Here is a 22,793-nt window from a genome sequence, read left to right as displayed (position 1 = left end):
ATTTAAGCTTGTTTCATGAAGAAGATGAAAACATTAAGAAGATTTAAAATTTCGATTTTTTTAGAGAAGTAGAGAACAACAAAATAAAGAAGATTGGATGAATTGATGTTTATTGTTGGAGTTGTAATATGATATTTAATGCATTGAACTTTCAAATTATAATAATTAAATGTAGAGAGAAACTGAATAAATTTTAATTCAAATATTCTAATTTGAGGGTAAATTAGTAAATAGGCTTTATTACTTTTCTCATAATTACATAAATGCCATTTTCTGGCAAGCCAAATTCTGGCCAAGTATCATTACCGTATTAATAATATGTTCGAACAAATAGAAAGAAAAAAAAACACAAAATAATTAGCTAAATATCAAATTAATTTGATCACTCTAGAAAAGTTAAATTAAAAATCTGTTATTGAATATAATTTTTAGGGCAAATTGCACTTCGCCTCCTCAAAAGAATCATGTTTCGCACTTTCCCACCTCAAAATACAAAGACGAGACTGTCCTCCTTCAAAATATAAAAGTCGGTGCACTTTGCCCAAAATATGTATTTTCAATCTAATTCTTGTTGGATTTGAGTAAATTGGAAGGGTCTTATAAAAAAAATAGAGAGTAAATTAGGAGGATAATATCATCTTTTAAGAAGTAAAACTTTCCGTTTTTTTTCTTTTGGAAGTGAACTGTGAACATATTCCAATTTGACCCCCAAAAAAATTGGAAATTAAAATGAACTTTTCTTTTTTCAAAATTGAAATTTTTTGAATCATAATTGGCGGAATTTCAAAATTTTATTTTTCTTTTCACATACATTATCAAATATATTATTGATTTTACAATTGTAGTTTTCGAAAAATATCGATTCTTTTAGAAATTAAAATGTGATTGAAAATGGGAATCTTATAACTAGATTAAACTAGCGGAATTTGCCAATTTGGAAATTCCAATTCAATTTCAACCCAATTTCTGACCCCATGAAAAAAAAAAAAAAAAATCAGGGCTAGGGTTTGGAATCTCAAATTAATCCCCAAATCTAATCGGCCGACTCCAAAGCATTGGAGAAGATGATTCACGCGCTGTGCAAATCTGCAGCTGCTTAATTCAGTAAGTAGAAGGAAAAAAAAATCCAATCTTTTTTTCTTATTTAACTACAAATTGAGACATGAATTTATTGTTTTTACCATTTCGATAAATTAATAACCTCGCTGAAATAATAATTTCTTCATGTCCCGATCCGATAAAAAATATACTAAATTATTAGTTCGATAATTTAATATTTCACTAAATTAATAGAATTTTGTCAGTCCCGATTGTATTAATTTATACAGGTTGTACACAGACAACATATAATGCATGTAATAAATACATCTTTAGTTTAGGATCGAAAACAACTTGTTGAACAGATTGTCCAAATAATCAGCTAAAATACCCCCAACACTCATATCCGTTTCACTCTCCCATGGGAATGTTTTGATAGGTTCCGTTGCTTCCAATAGTTTCTCGATCGGAATCTTTGGTTTCGATCTCTCCAACGGGGGCAAATCGGTCATTTCACGACAATACTCCTGCGGAGTATTTTATCAATCAGCATTGCAAAGTTATATATAAAGTCTTGTTTTCTTGAAAAAAATAAATTTACCTGATCAGCATGCATTTTCTTGACAAATAGCTTAAATATCTTGAAGTTTTGGGGCTCGAAAAGCTCGTCGGTTAGGCGAAGGTATGTAACTCCGGCCATTTTAAGTTTCGGGGGCCCGTTTTTGTTGACCCCATTTGGCCGAACATTCAAAAGGATTTGATTGTATCCCGCTCGATCGTATCTCGGTAGAGCATTCTCACCAGCTACGTCGATTTTCTCTGTCCACCCCCCACTCAGAACCTGTACCACATGATTAGTAAATTGTAATTTGGTCCTTAAAATGAACTATTAATTAAATTAATAAGGGGTATTTATGTCATTTTACCCTAAAAATAGTAGAATCCACGATCAACTCTATAGGATTTTTTCGTCCTCGACTTTTTATCACATTGGGGGCTTTTGCTATATAGTTTTTTTTGAACACGTGGACTATTTGTTCAGTTCGATATAATTCATTCTTTAATGTGATTTTCAACTCCTTCAATCCAAACGGAGCCTTAGGTTATGTCTGATTTTAGGCATATCTATCATGGGATCGAAAAAAAAAACATGTTTTGATGAGTACATATACATAAATACGTATTTTCGAACCTGTTGAACAAGTTGTTGAGGAGCGCACTTAGCCTCGGCTGATTGCTCAAAATTTCTCATTTCCATACAAGTGAAGTTCAAAGTACCATAATGTCTTGATATCATTCTTGCAATCGGACGGTACCCGTCTCTGTCTTTCATGTTATAGTAACCCGATGTTAGCTCACAGGCGTGGCTGTCGTCATTGTACCACCAGTGAATTCCTGACACCTGTTTTCATTGTATGCATGCAAGAATTCATACAAGATAATATAATATTATCTATCCCTTGTGATAGATAGATTTGTGATATGGATTAGAAAATAAAATTAAAACTCACTTTGGCAGCTATCCTGATTTTGTACCCTTGGAAAATTTTGTTGGCTTCATCGAGAATTTGATCACCATGTTCGATTAGCTTATTTGAGTACCATTTCAAGAAGAATATTCCCTTTTCCGTCTTGTAGGTCCCGTTTGGCTTGAAGAAGCCCGTTTTATCGGGGGTGTCATTGTACTTTCCTGCATCGTCCGGCAAATCCCATTCCGGGTGCCCTGCATTTGCTGCGGCCGCTTTGAAATCTTGTTTCAAGTACTTGTCATAGCACTGTATATGCAATCAAATAGAAAGGGATTTTATAGCTATTTATTGTTCTTATAGGGGTTTAAATTAAAATAAAATTCGAGTCTCACTTGAAATTCTCCAATGCCAGGAAATACCCATCCCTGAGTCTCTGGATATGATGGGTACCTGAGTTCTCCAGCTGGACCGAGCCCTACTTCAACATCGATAATCGTTTCGTCTTCCAAAAAGTCCGACATGTTCTCTTTGAAGCTAATCATGTAGTCGCGGTACATCTGCACATAAATCATTAATTTGAATCCAAATCACAATGAAATTTGAATATATACTAGACTTAACCAATACATCAATCATTTCTGAAATAGTAATGGTGAGGGTTGGAAATTGGAATGGAAATTTCGAATTTTGCTCCGATCCGAAATTTTTCGATTTTTGGAACAATATTTTTCATTCCGAGCTCAGAAAGTTCCGATTCCGAGTTTTCCAACTTTTTTGGAACGGGAATTGAATAATATTAGGTTACGATTTTCGATTCGATTTTAATATCGTTATGTATTTCGTAGTATAGCTAAAGACACGGAATTTCCGAATTCCACCGATTTCAATCCAAAAGTTTCCGAATTTGGAACAAGTTTTTCATTCCGATGTCCAATATTTTTCTGGAATGGAATTGGAATTAGTTATCCACTTCCAAAAAGTAAATGAAAATGTTCTGAAAGTGCTAATTCCTATCCGATCTGTTCGATTTCTACCCTTGGTAATGTTAGTTAACCACTAATTTGCATCTCACACACATTATACACGCGCACGTGTACAAATTGCTGTCGTTGACAGCAAGATATGCCCACAGAAGAAACTCAATGCCCCCTAATGCATGCATATAAGTATTTTATACATCATCGGTCCCCTAAACAAATGTTTAGAACCATCTAGGAAAAAGGAAGGAAAAAAACTCGTATTAAATAAGTAAATATACATATATACCTCAACGGCGGTTCGACCCTGAAAGAGAGGGAGGTTATCGACACCAAGAGATAAGTATTCTTGATTTCTATTCCCCGATTTGTTAGTGTAGAACACGTCAGCATCTTTTTCTCCGATAGAAAGAACCCATTGTGGGACCGGAATGTAAACTCCATCACCGATATTGCCACCGCATTGGTGGAAAGACATGATTGCCTGAATTCTGAGACCGCATTTTCGGACAAGATGAAATAGTTTTACGTAAGAAGACCAATCATATTGCTTCGGGGCATTGGCCTCTATTATACCCCACCACACGTCCACCATTACTCCGTCTACTCCCGCTCGTTTTAGTTCGTTGAGTTGCTTTTCGAACTTGGCTTCGTCCGGGAACTCGTTTTCTCTAGTAACCACTCCAAGCTATACATATTGTTTAACGTGAGAACACACGCATACGAAGAATTATTTTAGTTATTTTTTTGGGTGAAGAATTGGAAACGAGAAATTGTTGCGCGCGTGTTAGGACTTACCGGAAGCATGACGAAGAGGGGAACATAGTTAGCCATGACACTATTGCGGATTAACGGAGAAATTGTCTGAAAAAAGACAAGATGAGAAGCGATGTCTTGGTTAATTAATTCATTTATTTTTAATTTTGTAATAAGTGCATATATATTGAGGAATTGGGAAAACAAACAAGCATTATCAGCTTCAAATTAACAAATAATTGGACTTGGGCCTGGAAATCGGATGGAACGGATCGGAATTAACCATTTTGGAATATTTAAAATCATTTCGGAATGTTGGTTTTGGATTCTGATTTAAAAAAAAAAACATGTATAAAAATAACAATAAAATTAATTTGTTTATGGTAAAAAAAATTATGACAGGGAAATGTTGAAATATGTTGGAGTTTCTTGGCCCATGACAATGACTAGGATGTTTGTCATGTAACACAAATTTCTGGCATGCATGTGAATACATACAATTTTTAATAAATAAATAAATAAATAAATTTGTCGATATTTATCGTACGCATCAAAGTTTACACAGCCACATTTTGCTTCGTCCTTGGACCAAAATCGTCGGTTTCAGAAAATACTATCCATGACCACATTTTCCAATCGATCCATTGGTGGTTATAAAATTTAAAACATGGATAATTCAGAATGACTAATTTAATAATACTAACAAGGATCGAAAATTTTGATAAAACAATTATTGTTAATTATATAAAGAGTAAATAAAATGAGTTGAATTACTAATTAGTTACCTCTGCTGTGGTGACAATAGCCCGAAGAGGCCGGATTTTGGCGAGTGTTCTTTTGTCGGAACTGAATAATAACGGTCGTCGTTTGAGGTTGTCTTTGAGCTGATGCCATTGTTGTCCGTTTGATCTCTTGTCTGAATGCTGAGGATGATTTACAACTCCGACGACTTGTTTCGACACAACGATAGTACTACTAATACTAGACATGATATATATATGCATATATGTATATGTACTAATAATTAAAGGGATATATATATGATGATGAGGGTTGGTTTGTATGTATAGTTGCAAGAAGAAGATGATGAAAAATATCTGAGTTGGTTTTCCCACTTGTGTTTTTATTGAATTGAATTGAAACACGAAAATGGCATTTTTTTGGTTATTATTGGAAATAAAAGACTATAGACTAATGGTGGGATGAGATGGATGGTGGTCACCAATTCTTTTCGAACGATGACCTAGCGGTTAGAACAAACTCAGGTTCGAATTTTCTTGTCAACGGTCAGTAGATCGAACTTGTCACACATAGTTAGCATAGTGTGCTATTATACGAGAGTGTAAGTTTACTCAAATGCACCTATATGGTTAACTGCAGGTTGCTACATTATTAAAAAAATGAAAATATTAATCACAACAATGAATATAGTTAATGTCCCTAAAATACTTTTAATTAAGTTTAAGTAATGAGCTTATTTTTATTTGCTTAAAATCATTTAACTTAATTAAAGCTCAAAAGAAATGACACTTTTGCCCTTCTAGCCATGAACAATACATGACTAGATGCAGGGGTGGTACTTGCAAGGGGCAGGGGCTGATGACCCCCGAATAATTTTTTTTTTATTTTTTTTAAGTATTTAGTATTGTATTTTTTGAATATTACTTTTGGTCCCCACAAAATTTTTGTAAATATGTGTTTTAACCTACTACTCTTTTTGTTTCTTCTCCATAATCTTATATAAATTATAGATAAATATATCATATTTAATGTAAAATATAAAATAAGATGCTTAAAACTTGTATTATTTTAAATAAAATTTATAAATATTACTTATTTTTGAATTTTTTTTTATCAATGCTTTGAGATCGTGCCATGAATCCCTGAAATATTAAGTGTAATACATTATTAGAATAATTTGAATTAATTTAGAATTTTCTGTGATGATTAAAATATGATATAATTATAATATATATGATATTTTATTAAAAAATAGTAATATAAACTTATTTTTTTGCAATGTTTTGTGAACCTAAATTTTTTTACAGGGCGCTGCCCCGAACCCCAAAATTTTAGTTAGTCTCCCCCCTACATTTTAATTCTGGTTCCGCCCCTGAATAGATGGACTCAACATCAACTAAGATAACCAAAGTAAAATTAAGGATTGACCAAATATTATTTAAACGAGATCAAGCTTTTGCACAATTTGCTTCAGATCTTGATAAAGCTACTCAGAATCAATTGGCAAGAGGTCGTTATTGTTGATTAATCGAGTAGTAGAGCAACTCCAATGCAAAAATATGAAAACTAGTTATCTAATATTAGCGTCAAAATTATGGTTAAGAAATCTGATATTTCCATTCAAGTTGCTTAAATTAATGTGATATTCTAAACTTATCATACAAAAAAAAAAAAAGAAAAAAGAAAAAAAAAATCTAAATCTTTATGTTAGTGTTTGTGGCCAAATATATTTTTTCTAATGTGTGAATAGGGCCTATAAACACAAGAATCGAGCAGCCCAATCCTCGGATGGGCATATTAGCTAACTTAGGCTCGATTTAAGTGGTTTGACTGATGTTGATCGTTTAATTCAGACGGTCTGATATTTGCCGTTTATCTCATACTTTATAAGCTAAGATTTGAAAATCCTACCTCTCTTTTTTGATTCACGGTTTCTTTTTCTACTCTTTCTCTTCTTGTGTTGTACTTCTTTTGTTTCTTCCATGTCGTTTTCTGGCGACTTTCTTCAACATTCGTCGTCGTACATGGAGATCATTAATTTGAAGCCAGTTTTGCTGTCTTTGACCGTTGCTTCGTGAAGCAGCAAACTATGATAGAGAGATGTGAGACATTGTTCATTCTTCTTCCTTTTTCTCCTTTTTCTTCGATGATGGAGTGTGAGTGAGGGAAACTTAGTGAGAAAAGAAGAACTACGCGAGTGTTTCGACAATTTCAGTGAGTTGATTCTTAGTTCGCTAGTTGAGTACTTGTGGGTCAACTCAGTTATAATCGGAGGGTAGATCTAGGGCTTCTATTTGGGCTTTGTGCATTATACCGATTTGGTGCTGCCGTCAAAGTGGATTCCTGAGCCGAGCTGAAAAAACGGTTCCATATGTTGAATCCAATATTATTTTCAAGTGCTTGCAATGTAACAATCATGTATAAAATTATTTAAAGAAAAAAAGAAAAAGAAAAAACAAACAATTTTGTTCATAGCTGTTAAAAAAGAAAAGAATTCATTTTTTCAATACTGATTTCTGATAACAGCACCACATTTACTCACATAAATTCAGAATCTTTATGTCATTTACTATTGTACATCGACGTACAATCAAATCCAGGATCAAGATTTCCGACCTCTATTTCAAATTCCGTCGCGGAATTCACTGCTGCTGCAGCCACAGCTCAACCGACGCAGAGTCTTTCTTCACCTCCCTTCTCGAAAAATCTACACACACAGCCCATCTCAATCAAATCCACAACCAATTATACATACACGGCCTGCACGAGAACGGTTTCATAATAACCAAGTTCATCAATACAAGTTCAAATCTCAGAGAAATCGACTACGCACGCCACGTGTTCGACGAATTTCCCGACAAGTATGTTCACTTATGGAATGCGATTATCAGGGGGTATTCCATGCACAACATGCTGGATAAAGTTATCCAAGTATACTCCACAATGCACCGGGCTTCCGTTAGTCCCGATGCTTTTACGTTTCCTCATGTACTTAAAGCCTGTGGCGGCTTACAGAGTATCGGATATGGTCGGGTGGTTCATGCGCAAATTTTCAGACACGGGTTCGAAAAAGATGTGTTTTTGCAAAATGGGCTCTTGTCATTTTATATAACGTGCGAGGAAAATAATTGCGCTCGTATTATTTTCGATGGGTTGCGTAGTAAGGATGTTGTTTCGTGGACTTTGATGATCTCTGCTTGTGCTCAGAATGGGCATCCTATCGAAGCATCGAGGATTTTTCTAGACATGAGAAGATTGCATGTGAAGCCCGATTGGATAGCTTTGGTTAGTGTTATTAAGGCGTATTCGGATATGGAGGATTTGAATCAAGGAAGATGTCTCCACGGTTTGGTCATTAAAACCGGACACGAGTTCGAGCTCGATTTGCGAATTTCACTTACATCTCTATACGCAAAATGTGGGTACGTAACAGCTGCAAAATCTTTGTTCGATGGAACCGAGGTCGAAGATGTAATTCTCTGGAATTCCATGATTTCGGGTTTTGCTAAAAACGGACACGCCACTGAAGCATTGGATCTTTTCTTCGAGATGATATCAAGAAACATTGAGCCCGATGCTGTGACTGTACAATCCTCCGTCTTGGCTTCTGCTCAACTGGGGTCGCTCGATCAAGCGAAATGGATGGAAGATTTTGTCAATAATAGTACTGTCAGACGCGACGTAATTGTTCAGACAGCCTTGATTGACATGTATGCCAAATGTGGAAGCTTAGACTCGGCACGTGAAATCTTTAACCAAATTGAAGAGAAAGATGTCGTAATATGGAGTGCGATGATAATGGGTTATGGCCTACATGGACGAGGAAGAGAAGCAATTCATCTCTTTCAAGAAATGAAGAATTACGGGGCCCGCCCTAATGATGTCACTTTCCTCGGCCTTATTACAGCTTGCAGTCATTCTGGTCTCGTAGAAGAAGGATGGGAAATTTTCCTCTGCATGCAAGACTACGGAATAGAGCCTCACCAGAAACATTATGCAGGTGTAGTCGACTTGTTGGGGCGAGCTGGTTATTTAGAAAAGGCGTACAATTTCGTAAATACGATGCCCGTTGAGCCAGGCGGCTCGGTTTGGGGAGCTCTATTGAGTGCATGTAAGAAACATCGCAGTGTACAGCTCGGGGAATATGCTGCGGAGAAACTTTTCAATTTAGACCCTCTAAATATAGGATATTACGTTCAGCTCTCCAATATTTACGCATCATCAAGAATGTGGGATGGTGTGGCAAAAGTCAGAGTACTTATGAAATCGAAGGGCTTGAACAAAGATTTTGGATATAGTATGATCGAGATTAATGGGAAGATGGAGGCTTTTCGAATGGGCGACAGGTGTCACCCGAGATCTGACGAGATATATAAGAAGCTCGAGTGGTTGGAGATTATGTTATTGGAGTGTGGATTTATTCCGGATACAGAATCTGCTTTGCATGATTTGGACAAAGAAGAAAAAGAGATGACTTTGTGCAATCATAGTGAGAGAGTGGCGATTGCGTACGGGCTTATCAGTACATCTCATGGAACTACACTTAGGATTACGAAGAATTTACGAGCATGTGTGAACTGCCATTTGGCAACCAAATTAATATCGAAGTTTGTTGACCGGGAGATTGTTGTAAGAGATGCGAACCGGTTTCATCACTTTAAGGATGGGGTTTGTTCGTGTGGAGATTATTGGTGAGTGTCTGAAGAAGTTCGACATCAATCAAACGAAGCATGAAGAAGGTATGCATGCAGTTTAAAATGTCGAAAGTAATTAATTTTAGTGATTTGGTGACTTCAATATTTGCATGTTGGTTGGTGACTGAAATCGATTGAATTTTCGGGGTTCTTGAATGAAATTTATATGGAAAAAAGTTGAATAAAGGAAGAGGCATAGCCAAATTGAGAAATTTATTTATTTAGATATAGCAAAATGAGAAACAAATCTCACCGTTTATTGAATTACAAATCGAGAAATTTATTTATTCTTATTCACAGACAACATAGAAGTTGCGCTCCGTAGAATTTCACCTCAACCATAATGCATCTTAGTTTAGGATCGGAAACAATTCGTTCAACAACAAATTGTTCAAATTAATCATCTAAAGCTCCACCGACACTCATATCCGTTTCTCCATCCCATGGGAATGTCTCAATAGGTTTTGTTGCTTCCAATAGTTTTTCGATTGGAATCTTCGGTTTCGACCTCTTCAATGAGGGTAAATCGGTCATTTCCCTGCAATACTCCTGCAAGAGAGAAATCATAGAAATATTGTACAATGACTACAAATCACACTGCAAAATGAAGTCTTTTTTTAAAGTAATTTACCCGATCAGCATGCATTTTTTGCACAAATAGCTTAAATATCTCGAAGTTGTTGGCCTCAAAAAGCTCGTCCGACTGGCGAAGGTATGTAACTCCGGCCATTTTAAGTTTTGGGGGCCCGTTTTTGTTGACCCCATTTGGCCGAACATTCAAGAGGATTTGATTGTATCCATCTCGATCGTACCTTGATAGAGCATTCTCACCAGCTACGTCAATTTTCTCTGTCCACCCCCCACTTAAAACCTGCACATACAGTAGAATCTCGATAAATTAGTAATCTCGCTTCAATAATAAATTCTTCTTCTCCCAACTCGGTGAGAACGCGCTAAATTATTAACTCGATAATTTAATATTTTGCAAAATTAATAGAATTTCTCCAGTCCCGACTGTATTAATTTATAGAGGTTTAACTGTAGTTACATTCTTTGTTGTCAGAAATTCGCGTGTCTGATTTTGGATGAAAGAATTTGGAGCTAAGGAATTTCATATACATGATAACAAATTTAGGTCTGGTTTCGTTAGTAAGATAAGTCATGATTAATTAAAATAATTGGCCGCATTCGATGTTTGGTTATGACAATAACTTTTTTAGGCTGGCCCGCAGTGGAGGAAAAAAACGAGATATTATCTTATCTTGGCTGATTTTGGGATTTTATGTTGGACACTTATCTTGAGAACCAAACGATTAGACATGTTCGAATGTGTGAGAGAGAGAGAGAGATACGTAGAACAAACGAAAAAAGGTTATTAAATCTTGAACCTGTTGAACAAGTTGTTCCGGAGCAGACTTAGCGTCAGCCGATTGCTCCGAATTTCTCATCTCGAGACAAGTGAAGTTTAAAGTACCATAATGTCTCGATATCATTCTTGCGATCGGACGGTACCCGTCTCTGTCTTTCATGTTATAGTAACCCGACGTTAACTCACAGGCGTGGCTATCGTCAGTGTACCACCAGTGAATTCCAGACACCTGTTTTCGATTTTCATGCATGCAATAATTCGAAACATAATATTATCCCATATATTAGTATGTAATAAAAAATAAAAAAATAAAAATAACAATTTCAAGACTCACCTTGGCAGCAATTCTGACTCTGCATCCATGGAAAACTTTATTGGCTTGATCAAGAATTTGATCACCATGTTCAATTAGCTTATTTGAGTACCATTTCAAGAAGAATATTCCCTTTTCCGTCTGGTAGGTCCCGTTTGGCCCGAAGAAGCCCGTTTTTTCGGGGGTGTCGTTGTACGTTCCTGCATCGTCTGGCAAATCCCATTCCGGGTGCCCTGCCTTTGCTGCGGCCGCTTTGAAATCTTGTTTCAAGTACTTGTCATAGCACTATTTACGCGATCAAATAAATGTTTATTATTTTGTTATAGAATTTCGTTGATTTTATATTATTTGAAATGAAATTCGAGTCTCACTTGAAATTCTCCAACGCCCGGAAATACCCATCCTTGAGTCTCTGGATATGATGGGTATCTGAGTTCGCCAGCTGGACCAAGCCCTACTTCGATGTCGATAATCGTTCCGTCTTCCAAAAAGTCCGACATGTTCTCTTTGAAGCTCTTCATGAAGTCACTATACATCTACACATGATCATTTTTTGATTATCATAATTATCAAGAATCTCCTCTTATACGACAGTTTTTAAACCGAGCAATTTTGTAGCAAGTAGGATAAATCAGACGGATCGGATCGAGAATAACACCAAAATTCATTATTTTTAGAAATGACAAAACATTGTTCAAAAATCGAAAATATTCAGATCGAAATCTCAGCACACCACCCCTACGTAATACATACCTCAACGGCGGTTCGACCCTGAAAGAGAGGGAGGTTATCGACACCAAGAGAGAGGTATTCCGGATTCCTATTCCCCGATTTGTTAGTGTAGAAAACATCGGAATCTTCTTCTCCGACGGAAAGAACCCATTCCGGAATAGGAATGTAAACACCGTCACCGACATATATTGCCACCGCATTGATGGAAAGACATGATTGCCTGAATTCTGAGACCGCATTTTCGGACAAGTTGAAATAGTTTTACGTAAGAAGACCAGTCGTATTGCTTGGGGGCCTCGGCCTCTATTATACTGTTCGGCGAAAACCTACACGCAAGTGCACGTATCGTACAAGTAATATAGTGGACTAAAAGTCCGGATATCGAACCCACAGGGAATATTTAATTATCTAATCCTAGACGCTAAATTCTACCAATTATTATCAAGCCCACCCTACACAGTCGACTTTAGAGACAATTAACTAAAATAAATTAAAAAGCAAATTAAAACGACAAAGCAAGAAAGCAAATTAAACACGAAGATTTATCAGAGTAAACGAGCCTAGGATTTTATTCTTCCCCCTATGTGATTATTATTCCCCCAATTCCTTCAATTATGCAAGCAATTAACCAGGATTATTAACCTGAGATGCTAAAATAATCATAACCCGCTTCCGCGTGTATTACGATTCTAATACTCTAGATTCAATTACTATATTCCTATGCAATTAATTCTAGAACACAGCGTTAAGCACAAATCTCAATAATGGCTACCTAAGAGATTAACTATATTCCTATGTTAATACCACAAAGGCTCTTCTACCACAGTTCTAATTATTAACCCGATCTTCCGATTCATGCGATTAACAATAACATAAAAGCACATAAGTTGATCAAGTTCATGCACTTAATAAAACAAGTAGAAGAAATAATCCGGAATTAAAACTTGCATAAAATCATAGAATTGGGTTCATAAATCCCACATAGGGTTCCAAATAAAATCCTAGAAACAAATAATTTAGCTACTCATGATTAAAGCAAAAACGCAAATAAAATAAATCATAGACGGATAAATCTATGCTTGAAGTCTTCGAATTCTTCGTCTTCGTTATTGCTTTGTTGCTCTTGAAATTGCATAAAAAGATACCTAATTGTGTGCTTGGCTTGGTCTTATATAGGGTGAAGAACTTGGGGAAGAAGGCAGTTTCCTTGTGCAATTAAAATCCCTTTACTGCGCAACTTCGGGGTATGGGACGGGGGTCCCATAATTTGCACTAAAACTGGGACGGGGTCCGAGCCTTGTTTCTTCAGAATTTTGATATTTTCACTTTTGACCCATATTTTCGCCAAAATTGCAGTTTTGACCCCATACTTTTCCAATTCTTCAATTTGTACCTAAAATACGATAAATCAACTTTTTAAGCACCAATTATCGTTAAAACACACCAAAAGCTCAAATAAAAAGATACGATAAAGTGTAAAAATATACACTTAACACACCCCCAAACTTGAACTTTTGCTTGTCCTCAAGCAAAATCTACCAATAAGCAAATAACTCAACTAGTACATCTCATCACATAGATCAATGATCAACTTCACGCTTTCAGAGCTCGTAATTATAATGACAATTCTTAGGCATTCGCAAGCTCAAAATTCAACAACACTTAGTCACTCACCATTACAAAAAACCACAATTCATACAATTGCTTCAAGCATCCAATATTTGCAAATTAAATATAGAAATAATTTATACTTACATGCATATGCTTGACTCCAAATACTCACCAAATTATTCTACTCTACTAATATCGAACATTAAGCTATTGGGATCATTGGGGCTTTGTGGCTTTCAATTGTTAGGCTCTTTGGTTCGAGGTAGGAAATATGGGTATATGTGGCTATTTTTCTTGAATTTAGGTGATTACGCCAAAATTTGAAAGATAGGCGTTTGAAACAATGAATTCACCTCTACGGACTTTAATAAACTCGATTCTCAAAAGTTCCAAAGTCTCCACTTTTGCTTTTGAGGCAATGGATCGAGTTTTCAAAAATAATTCAACAACTAGTCCTTATTTCTCCCTTCTAGTCTCTTCTTCTTCTTCTTTTTCTCTCTTTTTTTTTTTTTTTTTTTTTTTTTTTTTTTTTTTTTTTTTATATGTATATAGAAGCATAGATGTTTGTCTTCTTTTTTTTTTTTTTTTTTTTTTTTTTTTTTTTTTTTTTTTTTTTTTTTCGAAGAAGAAGGACCTTAAAAATTTTTAGACCGAACTCCAAGGGGTAATTTTTCAAGAATCTCCACCTATTCTACCTTACACATTGGCTAAAAGAAAGAACACCTTTTCTCCGAGGCTCAAATCAAGGTTCTAAGGAAAATTTCGATAAAAAGGTCGGCTTGAAAGGCTCAAACGGTTCAAAGAAGGCCCAAATCATATCCCAAATTACTCGCTACTCAATACGTCGTATCATAAATTTCCTAAGGTGAGTCTTAAAACCGAACATAGCATGATCTAGCACAAATTAGTTCCAAATTTAAAATACAAAACATTCAACAAAAGCAATGCACAAAATGTGATTCCTAGCAATAATTCGCTTCTAAGTCCCGTTGAATCGAAAGCTAAACAAACATCAAATCCTTATCACATAAAACAAGCAATTTCATCATCAAACATTGATCATCTCTCATCATCATAAATCATCGATGCATTCGACTCAAGCAATTTTTTTTTTTTTTTTTTTTTCTTTCGGAAAAACGAGAAAAACAATAAAAACGATAAAACCTAATGCATGCAAACTAAAACAAATAAGCACAAAAATAACATGTTTTTCACCCCCAAACTTCAAATTTTCGTTGCCCTCAACGAAATTAGCACAAAGTTTAAGGATAGAAAACACCTGATTTAGTCGGAATCGTCGTCATCGGGGTATGAGAATTGGCGGGAAGGCAAAACGAATTTTTTTTTTTTCTGGTTGTGGGACGGGGGTCCCAAATTTACACCTATTTTTGGGACGGGGGTCCCACAGGCAGTGGTGCAAATTTTTTTTTTTTTTTTTTTTTTTTTTTTTGCTTCCTGGTTTTGGGACGGCCGTCCCACAAAATAGGCATGTTTTGGGACGGCCGTCCCATGGGCAGAGATGAAATTTCTTCGTTCTGTTTCCCAGACGGCCGTCTGGGATTTTGCTTGCAATTTCGGACGGCCGTCTGGACCCCCTGACCACGTTTTCGACCCTGAAAATTAAAATTCAAATAGATTAATTAGAATGTATGCCTATGAAAATAAAAACGAAACGAAAAATTAAAGAAAACTACGAAAACATAAAGCTCGGGTTGCCTCCCGAGAAGCGCTAAGTTTAAAGTCTTCAGCCGGACGTTGCTTCTTTAATTTCAAGCAAAAGTGACCGAAGTCACTTGGCAATCTTCACTCGCTTCCCAATATGGTTTGAGCCGGCTCCGCTTCACGTTGAACGTACGATTTGAATCGCGCTCCTTTATTTTAACCACCTCGTGAGGAAGAATTTCTTGGACAATAAACGGCCGCGACCACTTTGATTTGCGCTTCCTTGGAAATAACCAAAGACGGGATTTGCACAATAACACCAATTGTCCTTTGTGCAATTCCTTTTTGATTTTCTCCTTACAACCACAATAGCTTGACTCATCCTTCTCTCGTGATTTGCTCGAGTCTTTGGGTGGCAACATCTTCCTTGCACTCTCATCGCCGTTAAGACTCAAACTCGTATGACTTTCTCTCGGAGGAGTTGAAATTGAGTCGATGAAGTAAACTTGCTCTTTCCGATTTTCGTTTCCGCCATCATCTCCTGCACTCAAAGATGCTTTCCCATTGTCCAAGATCGAAACATCAAATTTTTCATTATTTGTAAAATCCATAAGCTCAATAGCAAAACAATCATTATTATCACATGGATTTTTATTAACACTAAAAACATTGAATTTGATTGTTTGATCATGCACAGTCATTGTAAGATCACCACTAGCACAATCAATGAGAGTTTTCGACGTGGCTAAAAACGGTCTCCCTACGATAAGAGGTATCTCCCTATCCTCATCTATATCTAGTATCACGAAATCAACAGGGAAGATAAATTTATTGACTTTCACTAGCACATTCTCTAAAATACCTTTTGGGTAAACCAAAGATCTATCGGCTAATTGAAGAGTTATAGCCGTCGGTTCAATTTCTCCTAACCCAAGATTTTTAAAGGTTGAATAAGGCATAAGATTAATGCTAGCGCCTAAATCAATGAGCGATCTAAAATTTTTACCTCCTATAGTACAAGGAATAGTAAACTTACCTGGATCGCCGAGTTTTTGTGGAAGAGGCCGAGTAAGAATTGCACTAATTTGCTCTGTGAGTTGGATCATCTCGTTCCCTTGCAATTTCTTACTTTTCTTCACGAGGTCCTTGAGGAACTTCACCCACTTTGGCATCTTTTGTAGTGCTTCAATGAAAGGAATATTTATGCGAATTTCCTTCAACTTGTCCAAAAATCTTTGATATTCGGCATCGAGCTTCTTCATTATAAACTTTTGAGGATAAGGAATTGGAGGGACTTGTGAAGGCACCGTTGATGGTGGCTCTTCATGAGTTGATTTTTTTTCCTCATTTACTTTCGGCTTCTCGATTACCGTGTTTCTCTTCTCTTTCCGTGGGGCTTCCTCCAATTGCTTCCCGTTCTTCAAGGTGACTGCTTGGCACGTCTCGACCTCGATCTTTTTTGTTAGCAATCTTTGTGGATATGGGATTGGCTCAACCCATTCGGCTACAGTGACTTGCGGCTTGACTTGAATTTCTTTCTTTTTCTCGATTTTGAAATCGATAGCTTGGCACGTCTCGAACTTTTGCTTTCGAGGATCTTCCGTATTCGATGGCAATGCTCCTTGCGGACGGTTCTCTTGATTCAAAGCTAATTGAGCAAGTTGATTCTCCAAATTTCGCAACGAGGCTTGGGTAGCGGTCATGAATTGGGCCAATATCTCATCCGTGTTTGATTTTTGGGCCGGTGGATTGTTGCCTTGATAGCTTTGTTGAGGAGGGGCTTGATTTTGAAATTGACCTTGAGGTCTTTGATATCCTTGGCCTTGTTGATTTCCTCCATATTGCCCTTGTGATCTCCACCCTTGATTTTGGAATTGGCGAGGCGCATTGTTGACGTAGTTGAGCGACTCCACATCTTGTTGGCATTGGAGCGTGTAATGATTTCCACCGCAAATTTCACAACATGGAGAATCGATTGCTTGGACTTGTTGTGGTGGACTTGCTTTGATGTGCTGTAGAAGGAGTTGATTTTGTTGAGCAATTTGGGTCACTTGAGCTTGAAGGGCCGTAATTGCATCTAACTCCAACACTCCGGGAACTTTCTTAGCTCCACTAACCGTCCTCTCGCTTGACTTGGCAAACCGATTTTGAGCTATTTGATCCAACATGATAAACGCATCGGGTATTGATTGACTCATAAAATTACCTCCGGTTGATGCATCTAAGACGGTTCGTGCATTCTCGTTAATCCCTTGGTAAAAGATGTGGATTTGCCGCCATTGTTCGACTCCATGTGTTGGACACTGCCGCAAAAGAGTTTTAAATCTCTCCCATGCCTCGTATAATTGCTCGCCTTGCTCTTGGACAAAATTGTGAATTTCTCGCCGGATTCTCTCGTCCTTCTCGGGTGAGCTATAGACTTTCATGAAAAGGTTGAGGAGTTGAGGCCACGACGAGATAGAGTGGGGGGCTTGGGACATTAACCACTGGCGAGCTCTTCCTTGTAGGGAGTGCTTGAAGAGAATTAATTGAAGCGCCTCTTGGGAAACGCCGTTTTGACGGTGGGAATTACAGGTATCTAGAAAATTGACAATGTGCAGATGGGGATCTTCACCTGCCAACCCACTAAATAGCCCGTTATTTTAGAGCATCGTCAAAAGGCCTTGCTTGATCTCAAAATTGTGCGCCTCAATGGGTGGATATTGGATGCTAGGGCGGAATCCGTCATGAGTCGGGATTATGTAATCTTGAAGTGCCCGTGGCCGAACTGCTGGCTGTGCTGGAAGTTGAAGGGGAGGGTCTTGGACTTGGTTTCCGTTGGCATTGAGTAAATTACCCGCTGCCCTGCGTTCTTCGTCCTCCATTATATTATTTGCGCGTTGTAGTCTCCTAGCGGCTCGAAAAGTTCGTTCGATTTCGGGATCAAACGGCTCTCTAGCAAGATCGAGTCTCCTGTGCATACAAAGTACCTAAAACAAAAATAAAATAAAACGAAAATTAAATGGGTGAATCGTGAAAATTGTTCAAATCTAGAGCTAGAATAAAATAAATAATTAAAATATTCCCCGGCAACGGCGCCAAAAACTTGTTCGGCGAAAACCTACACGCAAGTGCACGTATCGTACAAGTAATATAGTGGACTAAAAGTCCGGATATCGAACCCACAGGGAATATTTAATTATCTAATCCTAGACGCTAAATTCTACCAATTATTATCAAGCCCACCCTACACAGTCGACTTTAGAGAGAATTAACTAAAATAAATTAAAAAGCAAATTAAAACGACAAAGCAAGAAAGCAAATTAAACACGAAGATTTATCAGAGTAAACGAGCCTAGGATTTTATTCTTCCCCCTATGTGATTATTATTCCCCCAATTCCTTCAATTATGCAAGCAATTAACCCGGATTATTAACCTGAGATGCTAAAATAATCATAACCCGCTTCCGCGTGTATTACGATTCTAATACTCTAGATTCAATTACTATATTCCTATGCAATTAATTCTAGAACACAGCGTTAAGCACAAATCTCAATAATGGCTACCTAAGAGATTAACTATATTCCTATGTTAATACCACAAAGGCTCTTCTACCACAGTTCTAATTATTAACCCGATCTTCCGATTCATGCGATTAACAATAACATAAAAGCACATAAGTTGATCAAGTTCATGCACTTAATAAAACAAGTAGAAGAAATAATCCGGAATTAAAACTTGCATAAAATCATAGAATTGGGTTCATAAATCCCACATAGGGTTCCAAATAAAATCCTAGAAACAAATAATTTAGCTACTCATGATTAAAGCAAAAACGCAAATAAAATAAATCATAGACGGATAAATCTATGCTTGAAGTCTTCGAATTCTTCGTCTTCGTTATTGCTTTGTTGCTCTTGAAATTGCATAAAAAGATACCTAATTGTGTGCTTGGCTTGGTCTTATATAGGGTGAAGAACTTGGGGAAGAAGGCAGTTTCCTTGTGCAATTAAAATCCCTTTACTGCGCAACTTCGGGGTATGGGACGGGGGTCCCATAATTTGCACTAAAACTGGGACGGGGGTCCGAGCCTTGTTTCTTCAGAATTTTGATATTTTCACTTTTGACCCATATTTTCGCCAAAATTGCAGTTTTGACCCCATACTTTTCCAATTCTTCAATTTGTACCTAAAATACGATAAATCAACTTTTTAAGCACCAATTATCGTTAAAACACACCAAAAGCTCAAATAAAAAGATACGATAAAGTGTAAAAATATACACTTAACATATACCCCACCACACGTCCACCATTACACCGTCGACACCGGCTTTTTTGAGTTCGTTGAGTTGTTGTTCGAACTTAGCTTCGTTTGGGAACTCGTTTTCCCTCGTAACCACTCCAAGCTACATTTGTATAACATAGATCAAACACACACGCACAAAAGGAAGAATTATTTCACGATTTTTCGTTTTTTTTTTCCGATAAAAATGTTGCGGCGTGTTCGGAGGACTTACCGGAAGCATGACGAAGAGTGGGACGTAGTTAGCCATGGGAATGCTGTGGGTTAATGGAGATTTTGTCTGAGCCAAGACAAGAGGAGAAGATGTCTGAGTTTGCATTTCTTCTTCTTTTTTTCCTTTTTCTTTTTTTTTTTTTGTTTTTTTTTTTGTTTTTGTGTAATGAAATTTGTGATGATATAACATCTTGAATTAGTGAGGTGCTTTTATAGTATTATCGGCTGTTGTTGTTGCTTATTTTATTTTATGGTAAATTACACCTACACCCCTGAGATATGCTAAAATAACTTTAAGGTTCCTATAGTACTGGTAATTACAATTAACCCCTGAAACATTGTTAGGAACTCTAACGGAATAATGCATTGGACAAGTTATTCCGTTAGGGTTCTAACGGACCATTAGATTCAGGCAGTGGTGGAGACAATATAGAGCTACGGGGTGACATGGATCTTCTAACATTTTTTAAATCCTCATTATTATATATAAGATTTGTAAATTTTCGTCTATGGTAGCATTAACGGCCATGCGCAAAACATATATAGTGCATATCGATCCCTAGGACATGAAATCTTCGCTCTGGTAATTGTTTCAATGGTGTGGCTGTAATTATCAATACCATAGGGATATTAAAGTTATTTTAGTATATCTTAGGGTGTAGGTGTAATGTACCCTTTATTTTATTTTATACATGTATATTATAATAGAACTTCGACTAATTAATATCCTCGTTTAAATAATAACTTTTGTTGTTCCCAACTCGGTCACAAATAATTCGCAAAAATTATAAGAAATATATATATATATATATATATATATATATATATATATATATATATATATATATATATATTTAAAAATTCTAATACATCCCATTTAATATATAAAATTAATAATTTTGTAATTATCAAGTTATAGTTTTGTAACGCATAGTACAATTATGATTAATATATGATCAAAAACTTAACAAAATACTATTCTATGATTTTTGTTTTTCTTATTAAAGTTGATATCACCTTTGACTATCATCCCTAACTTTTCTTAGTATTGTAAGAACTTTACGTGTAATTTTGAAATATGATCTTCAACTTCATCATCTATATTAGTTTCGTTGTTGCTCGTAGTGATCTTCTTTGAAGACACATTAATTTTTTATTCAGGTTAGTTAAAAATATATTTTATAAAATTAAGGCAAAACTATCGAAGGACTAACAAAATTTCTTTTCAGAACAAAAGGGACCAAAAGTGTTTCAGTCGTAAATATGAGAGGTCAAAAGTGTAATTTTTTTAGGCCATATTCCATTAACTACTAAATGTTGGAACATGGGAACCAAAATTGAACAACATAAAATTATAATTTAGTTTCATATTTGATGAAATACGTACCATCAGATACCAAACCAAACTCCATCTAAACTTGGTGAAATGACGAAATAGTATTATTTTATAATTTAATTAGTTTAATTTTTGTAAGAAAAATCATGGAAGACCGAAAACACTATTTTTCCGACACAAAAATAGGTTAAATGGTATTTTACTTCATTTTTGGTTAAATGGTGTTGTAAAATTATATTATAACATGTATATATAATAATAAAATATTATATATTTCGGAAAACATTGGAATATTCAAAATTGGATCGAAAATTGAAATTTTCGATAATTTTACACACATTTCTAATTTCGTTCCAAAAAAATGGTTTGAAAATCTGTATGAAAAAACAAAACTATTCTAATTTCGGATATTTTAGGTTCGAAATTGGCTGAATTCAAAATTTTCATTTCGATTTCCACCTCTAGGTGGACATCTAGAACGGTCGGTTGAGAAAAGATAATCAGAGTCCCCTATTATTTAGATCAACGGTAAAAAAACAACCGATATGGTTTTCACCGAGATATAGCATAGAAATAATCGTGTACTAATTACCGTGTAAGTTCTAATGCATGCACCCCCTTTTTCTTGTCACCTCAAAGTACCAAAGGTCATTTTCGTCCTAGTCAGCAACATGTGTATTTTCAACACGTTTTGAAAATGAGGTTTCTAGAAATTGCACACGTGGGGTCTTTGAAAATAATTCAAGCCAATCATGTGGTGGTATTATTATCTTTTTATCGTGGCGTGGCAAATTATAATCACTCAATTTGTTTCTGTTTTTTTTTTTTCTTTTATTTTTCGCGATTTTTTTTTTCTTCCCTTTTTTGAAGAAAAAGCCTAAAGAGGGAGAACTACTCAAAATGGTCATGATTTTGACTTATTGGCTTTGGTATGTAGAGTCACATGTCCTTTGTCCTAAAAAAACAAAAATCACTTGTTACTTTCAAGGATTTAATTTCACGAAATAATGTACGCTTTCGTTTTTATGTTTATATATTTTATTCTCGTTGATTAAAACATGTTTGTCTTGAAATCCTAAGTGGATAAGAATCAAACGGCTGACATTAGAGCTACTTTCAATTTTCAAAGTTCACTGATTTCTATGTTCAGATGTATATTATGTTATATCGAGTGAAATACACTGGGTAGATCTTTACTATTCATAAGAACGCAAACACACACACCTACATTGGTGTGTGTAGATCAACGGTATAAAATCACCTGGTGTAGTCTTCACTGTGTGTAACATAGAAATAATTGTTCAAATATTTCACAGTTTACTAATTTCCAATTTTACTTGCCCCTTCCATTCTTGATATTTCCATATGCAAATGCATTAATTTGGATAATTAGTTTTCATATAGTCATATAATGAATTAATTGTGTATAGTAGTAGCATTATAATACACACAATACTCGGTTATAATGATCACTCGTAGCCCTACACTAGCTTACCCACTGAATGCAACATTATATATAGAAATTTTTTGAGGAAATATGTACAAATATGAGATTTAGGCCTTTTATCATTATTATTATTACTATTGTTTTTTTTTTT

General features: G+C 35.9%; 3 protein-coding genes across 4 annotated transcripts; 1 reads left to right on the top strand and 2 right to left on the bottom strand.

Moving 5' to 3' along the window:
- Nucleotides 1-1,247: 1,247 nt before the first annotated feature.
- On the bottom strand, nt 1,248-20,075 carry LOC105972052 (beta-amylase). Of its 2 annotated transcripts, XM_012996985.2 has the most exons (8): nt 5,026-5,405; nt 4,283-4,348; nt 3,774-4,172; nt 2,900-3,064; nt 2,550-2,813; nt 2,231-2,440; nt 1,640-1,879; nt 1,248-1,565 (listed from the first exon to the last, which is right to left on the bottom strand). In XM_012996985.2, the coding sequence occupies exons 1-8, from the start codon at nt 5,242-5,244 to the stop codon at nt 1,371-1,373; spliced, it is 1,758 nt and encodes a 585-aa protein (XP_012852439.2). In that variant the 5' UTR covers nt 5,245-5,405; the 3' UTR covers nt 1,248-1,370. The 2 variants fall into 2 exon arrangements, with proteins under 2 accessions (XP_012852439.2, XP_088683587.1); XM_088827461.1 differs by lacking the exons at nt 4,283-4,348; nt 5,026-5,405 and adding an exon at nt 19,861-20,075.
- On the top strand, nt 6,910-9,968 carry MEF22 (mitochondrial editing factor 22). Its single transcript, XM_012996984.2, has one exon. The coding sequence runs from the start codon at nt 7,541-7,543 to the stop codon at nt 9,674-9,676; it is 2,136 nt and encodes a 711-aa protein (XP_012852438.2). The 5' UTR covers nt 6,910-7,540; the 3' UTR covers nt 9,677-9,968.
- BAM5 (beta-amylase 5) lies at nt 9,872-12,489 on the bottom strand (the record flags this gene model as incomplete). The annotated part of the gene is given in 7 exon segments (XM_088827497.1): nt 9,872-10,224; nt 10,307-10,546; nt 11,064-11,273; nt 11,379-11,642; nt 11,729-11,893; nt 12,111-12,275; nt 12,277-12,489. Coding segments are annotated over 7 exon segments (1,410 nt in total), but the record flags the coding sequence as incomplete, so codon positions are not given.
- Nucleotides 20,076-22,793: the final 2,718 nt, after the last annotated feature.

The sequence above is a fragment of the Erythranthe guttata genome, chromosome 13 (genome assembly GCF_056151865.1).
Source record: "Erythranthe guttata isolate IM_541 chromosome 13, IM_541, whole genome shotgun sequence".
NCBI lineage: Eukaryota > Viridiplantae > Streptophyta > Magnoliopsida > Lamiales > Phrymaceae > Erythranthe > Erythranthe guttata.
This window is presented reverse-complemented; position numbering and strand designations above follow the sequence as displayed.

Bases quoted from the DNA above. Each gene is read 5' to 3' on its own strand.
- LOC105972052 (XM_012996985.2), bottom strand. From the start codon at position 5,244: ATGCATATATATATCATGTCTAGTATTAGTAGTACTATCGTTGTGTCG. The intron at 4,349-5,025 runs GTAACTAATTAG...GTCTTTTTTCAG, and splicing joins CTATTGTCACCACAGCAGAG to ACAATTTCTCCGTTAATCCG. The intron at 4,173-4,282 runs GTAAGTCCTAAC...CAATATGTATAG, and splicing joins CCCTCTTCGTCATGCTTCCG to CTTGGAGTGGTTACTAGAGA.
- MEF22 (XM_012996984.2), top strand. From the start codon at position 7,541: ATGTCATTTACTATTGTACATCGACGTACAATCAAATCCAGGATCAAG.